At 43.1% G+C, this 10,000-nt stretch overlaps 1 protein-coding gene across 1 annotated transcript in view; it reads right to left on the bottom strand.

The window, feature by feature from the left end:
• Positions 1-10,000, bottom strand: part of carmil2 (capping protein regulator and myosin 1 linker 2) — a gene marked incomplete at its 5' end in the record, with an annotated part of 85,396 nt that overhangs the window by 54,560 nt on the left and 20,836 nt on the right. Inside the window, 9 exons of the mRNA XM_079502344.1 lie at positions 1,345-1,520; positions 2,129-2,242; positions 2,801-2,929; positions 4,909-4,998; positions 5,262-5,355; positions 5,632-5,700; positions 6,290-6,462; positions 7,782-7,836; positions 8,511-8,607. Of these exons, the coding sequence (XP_079358470.1) occupies positions 1,345-1,520; positions 2,129-2,242; positions 2,801-2,929; positions 4,909-4,998; positions 5,262-5,355; positions 5,632-5,700; positions 6,290-6,462; positions 7,782-7,836; positions 8,511-8,607 (997 nt within the window). The remainder of the gene's footprint in view (positions 1-1,344; positions 1,521-2,128; positions 2,243-2,800; positions 2,930-4,908; positions 4,999-5,261; positions 5,356-5,631; positions 5,701-6,289; positions 6,463-7,781; positions 7,837-8,510; positions 8,608-10,000) is intronic.

The raw sequence follows: 10,000 nt of genomic DNA, 5'->3' as shown, positions 1-10,000 counted from the left end.
TTGGTTTCATTTTATGGTATCAGGGTCTAAAGTGTTACCTCAGTGAGTTGCTGAGGATGTGTCCAGTCTGTTCCACTAGAGTCAGTGTTGATTTCGTCGACTAATACTATGACGAAAAATGTTCGTGGACTACCTTTTTTCACTGACGAAAACTAAATGGAAAGTAAATGAAAACTAAGCCACGGTGACAAAAACTAAATTATATTGACAATTTTGTCAACGAATAAAAACTAGACTAAAATGTTAGGAAGGGACTAGTGGACAAGAGCTCCAGTATAAGTAAAAAACACAAGTCATTTTACACTTGCAAGTGTAAAATCTGCCATTGCGACGGCATCAAGGCCCACCAAAATACATTTTAGTCGACTAAATCAACTGTAGATTCAGTCAACTAAAAATCATATGATATTTAGTCGACTAAAACTAGACTAACACTGAAACATTCCAGGTGACTCAAATGTGACTAAAACTAAATGAAAACTATTCAAAAGACTATGACTAGAAACTAAAATCAAAATCAACACCGACTACCAGAGTCTAAAAAGTTTATATACCTCAGTTTAGGGTTGTCCCGATCCGATCGGATGATCGGAAATCGGGGCCGATCACGTCATTTTCAAATGATCGGAATCAGATCGGGAGCCAAAAGACTTGATCGGGACATCCCTACTATCAATATTATATCCATATCATGATATTAGACTGGATATTTTCTGTGATTTGGGATATTGTACTATTGTGATATGGCATAAACGTGTTCTATAAAATATAAATATCGGATCGGGAAAAATCCGTATTGGCAGATGCTCAAAATCAAAAGATCTGAATCGGATCAGGAGCAAAAACAATGTGATGGGTACATCCCTACCTCAGTTTAAACAATGTGATGGGTACATCCCTACCTCAGTTTAAACAATGTGATGGGTACATCCCTACCTCAGTTTAAACAATATGATGGGTACATCCCTACCTCAGTTTAAACAATGTGATGGGTACATCCCTACCTCAGTTTAAACAATGTGATGGGTACATCCCTACCTCAGTTTAAACAATGTGATGGGTACATCCCTACCTCAGTTTAAACAATGTGATGGGTACATCCCTACCTCAGTTTAAACAATGTGATGGGTACGTCCCTACCTCAGTTTAAACAATGTGATGGGTACATCCCTACCTCAGTTTAAACAATGTGATGGGTACGTCCCTACCTCCGTTTAAACAATGTGATGGGTACGTCCCTACCTCAGTTTAAACAATGTGATGGGTACGTCCCTACCTCAGTTTAAACAATGTGATGGGTACATCCCTACCTCAGTTTAAACAATGTGATGGGTACATCCCTACCTCAGTGTGTGGGCGAGGATGTGTCCAGTCTGTTCCACCAGGGTCTGGGCCAGAAACGTGTCCAGCTGCCGGCTCTTCTTGGACACACACTCGGCCAGACGCTCACACACGTTGGCCCGCTGGACCACTCGCGGACACACACCCTCTATGCCGGTCAGAAGGGCTTGGGCCAGTTCCTGACATGCATGCGCAGGATACGCACGGATACGCACACGCGCACGGATACGCACACACACACACACACACACACACACACACACACACACACACACACACACACACACACACACACACACACACACGTGGTAAACACATCTGTACTGTATTCAATAGAGGGTATGCGCGTGACATCATCATCATACCGGAAGTTATGTGGGAACGCCTACTGAGTGGCAAAAACTACTTTCTGGCCTTGACAGCCCATACATCCAAACAGAAAAGTCCTATATCTGATTGCATTAAACGACGTTAAACAATGTTAAACTCACTTTGCCTGTCACTTTGCTACTCGATTTCCCATTCACTTTATGCATGCCCATACCCTCTAAACTACTGGGAGATTGCATGTTTATACTATGTATGTTGTATCTGCGTTGCCGTTGTTCATGTCATTTTAAATCAAGCAAAAGCTTTTTATTTACTTGCCATGTAGCAAGGTGTGTGTGTGTGTGTGTGTGTGTGTGTGTGTGTGTGTGTGTGTGTGTGTGTGTGTGTGTGTGTGTGTGTGTGTGTGTGTGTGTGTGTGTGCGTGTGTGCGCGCGTGCGTGCGTGCGTGCGTGCGTACTTGTATGTCTCCATTTATCTCGTTACTCAGTGTAGTGGAAGCGTCAGTCAAGATGCAGTGCAGCACATCGCCACCAGAGGGCTTTCTACCCAGCTCATACAGGGCAGGAAGCAGCTGAGGGAATCCATCCAATTTCACAATTAGTGTATAATTGTGATTGTGATGCGTGAAGGAAGGGGACATGATACGAATGCTAAAACATCTGCCGGTGTCTGAGGCAGCCTTTATTGTGTGAAATTATTTGTTATGACATTTCCAATAAACAATTAGGATCTGAAAACAATTTCACAGTGAATCTCACAGAAGAATATCTACACTAGTACACATTTATAAATGATGGGGAAATAATACATTTATAAGTGGAAAAACAACAAGGGGGGGAAAGGAATAAGTAATGCAGTCACTGCCTGCTGATTTGCGACTGGGGAAAATTATACACATAATGAAACATATGCATCTGTTGGTTCCTACTCTGTGTCCTAATAAATAATGTGCACTTTGGCTATCAGTGGCAGGTGAGCCAGTAGGATGCAACAGCAGTGACAACACAGACATGTGTGTGGGGAGGGATTCATTGGCATAACCATTACAGCGGGAAGAAAAACATAATTGGCTACTCTAAATTTAAAGGGGGGGGGGGGGGGGGGGGCACATCATGATGTGTATCTGTACCTTGAGAAACGTCCTGGTGTTGTGAAGCACTTCCTCTGCGGACAGGAAGTCTGCCTGCACTTCCTGGAGGCTGCACGGGGTCAGAGGTTCAAGGCTGTTCTCCAACCGCCGACAAAGACCCTGAACCAACTAGACAGACAGACAGACAGACAGACAGACAGACAGACAGACAGACAGACAGACAGACAGACAGACAGACAGACAGACAGACAGACAGACAGACAGAGAATAGAGATGGGACGATGATCGTTATAGTTTATTGTGATAAAAAAAAATGCTCACAATAATCGTCTTGTGGAGATTTTCATTTATGGTGAAATTGAACTCAGCCATACACTAGGATGAACTCAGCCATACACTAGGATGAACTCAGCCATACACTAGGATGAACTCAGCCATACACTAGGATGAACTCAGCCATACACTAGGATGAACTCAGCCATACACTAGGATGAACTCAGCCATACACTAGGATGAACTCAGCCATACACTAGGATGAACTCAGCCATACACTAGGATGAACTCAGCCATACACTAGGATGAACTCAGCCATACACTAGGATGAACTCAGCCATACACTAGGATGAACTCAGCCATACACTAGGATGAACTCAGCCATACACTAGGATGAACTCAGCCATACACTAGGATGAACTCAGCCATACACTAGGATGAACTCAGCCATACACTAGGATGAACTCAGCCATACACTAGGATGAATTAGAGCTGCACATTCAGTTCCACTTTATAAACTCTCTAACGGACGCTATACACCAGGGGTGGGCAACTGGCGGCCCGGGGGCCACATGCGGCCCCCACCTTCACTTAATGCGGCCCGTATGTTAATATCAGAATACTGATAAGTATTGATTTCAGCGGTTACAATTCCAAACTCGCTTTAATTACTTCATGACTAGTATTAAATGACTATAGTACTTAATGACTAGTATTAAAATGTTATTGTCTTTTTGTGTCCAATGAAGTTATGTTAACAGTTCATAAAGTTAACATAACTATAACTAAATGCATTTGAAATTCATTCAAAAGGTTACTTTTCAGGATTCCAATTAAAAAATGGCAAAACTTATTCAGGTTTTCAATTCAAATATAGTAAAAATAGCCGATCTACAAGCTCAAAACGCGTCGCAGCGCGACGCGTTTTGAGCTTGTAGATCGGCTATTTTTGCTACGACAAACATGCACTGTGGCCCCTCTGGAGTGAGTGTGGATAATATAGTGGCCCTCTCCATCGTCAAAGTTGCCCACCCCTGCTATACACAAACCCATTCGCCTAAAACACATGTTGCATGGCCAGTTTGTAGATCGGCTATTTCCGGTGAACGTTCCCAACCCAGAATAGAGATGCTGATGGGGGTTCAAGTGGTTTAACAAAAGTGTAATTTTAAGTTTAAAACATATTTTGATTATCGTTAATTGCCATTAAGTTTTCATTAATTTTGCCACAATAATAGTGACACCGTCCCATCCCAAACTGAGAATGATTGGGGAAGAAGAAATAAAACTGTGCATGAAACTGTGTCACTGTACCGCCGCGGTGACGAAAACACAGTGTTCTTCTGGGTTACACTGACCTACACTTACAGTATGAATTGTAAAGGGACACATTAATCATGTCACGTTCTAGCCTATAGCCAGCTAGCCTGCACGGACCACAGCAGCCTGTGATGTCATGTAACACAAGCGGTTGGCTAAACTTAATTTGCTAGTCCCCCTGGTCAGCCGGGGCACCTGCAAGGTGATAAGAAGCGGCCTGCTCACTCCTCAGCTCAGTTTTTGGGCTCTCCCCAGGTTGGCAGAGTTAGAGTAGCGCCCAGGATTACAGCTTAGGCAAATGGAACTGGGTGAAAAATGGGTTACAAAATTGTGGGTAAAAAAATCACACCCGTGTGAAGTGAGGGGCGCTCTAATCATCGTACATCATCATCAAGAATGGTGGTCCCTTATTGGCCAAGGGTTCCCACCGACATGGGTGGACATGACATCAATTCTCCATTCATTGTCAATGTGGCGTTTAATGTTTGTGTTCAGACAACACAAACATTAAACACTATAGCTGTTTATAGGAACAGCCAGACAGACACCTATACCTTCTCAGCGTGTTGCACTCTGACTCCTAGTCCCTGTTGGAACTCTTCTCCCATCAGTCTCTGGTTGTTTCTGTGCAGACACCGCTGAATCTGAGCACATGCACGCACGCACGCACGCACGCACGCACGCACGCACGCACGCACGCACGCACGCACGCACGCACGCACGCACGCACGCACGCGCGCACAAAACAGGCAAATGCTAAATTAATACCTACTATACCGAGTATACTGCACGTGCACATTAACACGCACGCGCACACACACACACACACACACACACACACACACACACACACACACACACACACACACACACACACACACACACACACACACACACACACACACACCTTTTGCAAGGCCTCCTCTGTCTTGTCAGGGTTGTTACGGTAACTCTGAGTGGCATCAGAAAGTGGGAGGGACATCTGCTGCAGGGTGTAATTCCTATGGAGACACGTATGCGTGTGTCCGTGCTCACACACACACACACACACACACACACACACACACACACACACACACACACACACACACTGTAAATGACTCTATCCATCATCCACATCAGTCCATAGGCTCATCTATTATTACATGTGGAAGAATTCCACGCCCACAGAGAGCGCGTGGCGTTAGACACCTGCATGCGTGCGTGCGTGCGTGCGTGCGTGCGTGCGTGCGTGCGTGCGTGGCATGCGTGCGTGCATGTGTGTGCGTTGTGCAGACCTCTCCAAGGCATCAGCCACATCCTGGTAGCCCCTTGCAGTCACATGGTTTCTGTCCCATACCAGAGTCCTAGAGAGCGAAAGACGTGTTTACTTAAATGCTACGCAGCCTACGCTACACAGTTAGCTTTAAAGACCAACTGCAAACCACAGAAAAGTCCTGGGGACACACTCCATTTTCGTCCATGCTAAACCCCTTACCCCTAAACTACTTTGCCTTTTCTTTTCTTTTTTAATAGCCAATCTACAAAGACACGTTGTGAGCTGGATTGGTTATTTTAACTATTAGAAAATGATTTTCAAAATAGTAAAAAAATAAGTAGTTTAGGTATACGAAACGTAGACGTACAGTATACGAATACGAATACGGTAGACGAAAATAGAGCCATGAAAGTACAAAGGAGAAAGAATGTTGGCAGTAAATGCCCCAAAAATATATTTGTATGGGAAGGAAGAACTAAGGAAACTGTCTAACTGACAGGTCGATTGGCAGGCACACATCTAAGATCTTTGCTCCGTCCTAACTTTTACTGTATCTTATCGGTGGTTATCTCTTTACCCATTCTGTCTTTACAATTTAGGCATTTAGCAGATGCTCGTAATCCAGAGTGACAGTAACCAAGAACATGGCCTCTTAGGTCTGTGTGCAAGACGTATACCTCAGTTTAGTGTTGGTTAGCAGTGCTTTAGCCAGCATCTTGGCCCCGGTGTCGCCTATGGCGTTCCCACTGATGTCAACCTTAGCCAGTGTGGCGTTGCTGCCCAGAAGGTTGATCAGCGTGGTGGTTCCCGCCTTCAGCTTCGAGTCACACACCGAGAGGGACTCTAGAGGCTGGGGAGGGAGAGGGGGGGGGGGGGGGGGGAGGAAGACAGGAATATAGTCATTATTTATTTAACCCATGCATTTAGGACTGAGGCCAATTCTAAAAAAAAAAAAAAAGGTTCTAAATCCTAACGGTTTTCTGAAAAACCCTGTGCTGTGCTCAACATTTTTCATGTCAAGGACCCCCAGAATTATCTGTATTTGGCCGCGGACACCCGTCTGAAAATATGGTGTTCCAGGCACCCCCCAGAAGCAAAGATTTGAGTTAAAACGTTCGCTCTGAAAGAATATATATTCAAAGATTTGTGCCACATTTTCACAATTTTTAGCAGATAAGCACTATGTGCTTGTAGATCTGCTATTTTTCAATAGCTAAAGTATACATAATGCTTAAAAACGCCAAAAGGGGTTCCCGTCCTGAATGGGTTAAGACCTGAGGCTGCTTCTACAAATGCCTTCCGGATCTGTAGTTCTCACACTTTCAAGATATCAAAAAAAATGTTCCAACAGGTCTGCTATACAAATACAATACCGGTGGTTCTCAAACTTTTTTATTACCATAAATTTCTCACAGTTACAGACCTGTTTGGGTCCATTTGGGACCCCCTAGGAATCGTTAAAGGGAAGCGTTAAGGAATGGGACCGTCAACAGAGAGAATCGTAAATGAACCGGAATCTTTCATGACATTCATTTTCATTTATTTATTTATTTTTTCGTTTTTCTTTTAGGTTTGACCTCAATTACACCCAAACAACCTGAACTTTGAACATTCAGTGGATTGTCAGTGGTCTGTGGGTTTCTCTGTGTGTTCTGAAGCCTTTTGAGCTGCAATGAAAACAGGCAGACAGGCCTCAACAGTGACATCTGCTGGGCAAATTGTAATGTCATATATGGCATTTGTGGAGTCTTACCTCACACTCCACAGGCAAATCAGAGCACTTGTTTGAGCCAGAAAACCCCAGAACACAGAAAATCTACTGAATGTTAAAAGTTCATGTGTGCAATTGAGCTCAGAAAACCTAAAAAAATAAATAAGAAAAATTACAAAAACCTCACCATCCCTTTAAAATCCTAAATGTTCTCAAGCCCAACGGGCGGTATGCACATCCGACCTAGAGTACTATACTACAGACACATTTACTGTAATTCAGACCTACAAGTGTTCATTGATTGGATATCTACTAAATGTGCAGAATGTGCATGAGGCGTGCATGCAGGACGGATGAGATAGAAGATAGACAGAGATATGAATCAGTCACTTCAAATCCCCGCTCAGTAAAATTGCATGTTGTTTAGAAGATCAGAAGAATTAAGAGGTGTCACTCACACACTCCTCTTCTTGTATGAGTTGAGCGATGCGCTGAAGAACGTCAGTCAAAGCTCTGAGACACAAACATGATACCAGTGAACAATTCATTTAGACTTAGATCTCTGAGACACAAACATGACACCAGTGAACAATTAATTTAGATTTAAAGGTCCTACAACATGAAATTCAACTTTTCAAAAATTCTTGGTGTTTTTTGCGCTCCCCTGTGTGTTTTCTACCCCCACAAAAAACGAATTTTGAACATGCAGGCTTTCTCATCATATAGAGGCTTTAATGGAAATTGCTCTCAGGAACAGCTCAATTGATTTAGTCATATCCGTGATGTCAACTGTATCATCCTACTTTGTATAATTCCACACCCTCTTCAGTTAAGTCTTCAGTTTACAATGTCCGCCATTGTTGATTTTCCATCAACATGGAATGGAAACAAGCCTGGATTTATCTAGCATCAGTCATAATGACTCAAAGATAAATTTGCATATCCCAATACCTCAGGACATTGTGGTACTGCAGCTAAAACGGCTTCAGAATCCAGAAATAAATTACATGAACTGATATCAGAGTGATTTAGGCTCAAACCATTAGAAATACGTTTGAGGGACATAAACAATATGATATTAAATATTAAAAACAGTTTTAAAATGCATTGTATTCATTGCATCCATTGCATTCCAAATTTGTATAATGAGAAATATACTAGGTTGGAAAAAGAGAGACGTTTCTGACCTAGATTTCATGGCAAAGTTTCTCCCCAGCGCGAGATGTCGCAGTGAGTGACACCGACCGATAGACAACACCAGAGTTACCATGTCGCTCTCAAAACCTACATGGAGAGAGATTGTGTAAGAGAGCTTAAGCCAGACAGACAGAGAGAAAGAGATATTTCATATAGGTTCGACTGGTAGATGGAAGAAACTGCAATGGCGTTTACAATATATAACAGTTAGACAAAGTTGTGTCAGCTTTCAAATCATGGTGTACAATGTCAGTCTGTTTCAGTCTGGGATTTGGGGGAAAACATCAACTCCATGTCCTCTGCATTGAAAAATAGAAACATTGCAAGGGGGGGAAACTTTTTTGGGGACAAACTTTCTGCTGACATGGCTGCGCATCTGAAAGTGCAAGGCTGCAAGCTCGGACAATATTTCCAGAGACTAATGGATTTGGGGATCTGCAACTGAAGGGAACGTTGTGATGGTGCCAACGTATAGCTAGCAATGTAACATATTACATAACACCTTTCAGGACTTTCAAGAGTGCCATCAACTTCCTCTTGAAGACCTTACCGTCTCTAATGGTCGATCTGTTACTGTAAACAAAGAACTATCTGAGCTATTATTATAAATATAACAATAACTTCAACGTTTATCCTGATAGGTGCAGAAAACTGCAGGACTGAGCAGGAAAGAGGGGGGATATGGTGAAGAGTGCAGTCTGTTATAGTAACAAAGGTGCAGGTCTGGTTCATTAAACGTAACCATGTGACCGTGAAGGTCACGGCTAATTTGTAATGGGGAAATATGGCAGTACAGATCCCTGGGAGAGTGTACAGAGAGTGTACAAATGGAACCAAATGGAACCTATACGGGTCCATTTGGTTCCATTTGTACACTCTCAGAGTTAAATTAACATTGGTTTTACAATTTTAATTGGGGTCCCAGAGATAGAAATGCCATTAAATGAGGGTCCGTAGACTAATTCACGTCAAACTGGGGGTCCTTGAAATTAATCGGGTTGAGAATCACTGCTAGAGCCATACAAATCTTCTCTTATGGGGGTCCCTGGCATATCTTTTCAAATGGGGGTCCGCGGACTAATTAGTGTCAATTTGGGGGTCCTTGACCTGAAAAGGTTTGGGAGCCACTGCTATAGACATCAGTGTTAAGGACCTAAATCAGTGTTAAGGACCTGCCTCACATACAGTCATCAGTGTTAAGGACCTAAATCAGTGTTAAGGACCTGCCTCACATACAGTCATCAGTGTTAAGGACCTAAATCAGTGTTAAGGACCTGCCTCACATACAGTCATCAGTGTTAAGGACCTGCCTCACATACAGTCATCAGTGTTAAGGACCTAAATCAGTGTTAAGGACCTGCCTCACATACAGTCATCAGTGTTAAGGACCTGCCTCACATACAGTCATCAGTGTTAAGGACCTGCCTCACATACAGTCATCAGTGTTAAGGACCTAAATCAGTGTTAAGGACCTGCCTCA

This window comes from Electrona antarctica (assembly GCF_951216825.1).
Source record: "Electrona antarctica genome assembly, chromosome: 5".
In the NCBI taxonomy this organism is placed as follows: Eukaryota; Metazoa; Chordata; class Actinopteri; order Myctophiformes; family Myctophidae; genus Electrona; species Electrona antarctica.
Note: the sequence above shows the minus strand (reverse complement) of the source record. Positions and strands in the feature narration are given on the sequence as shown.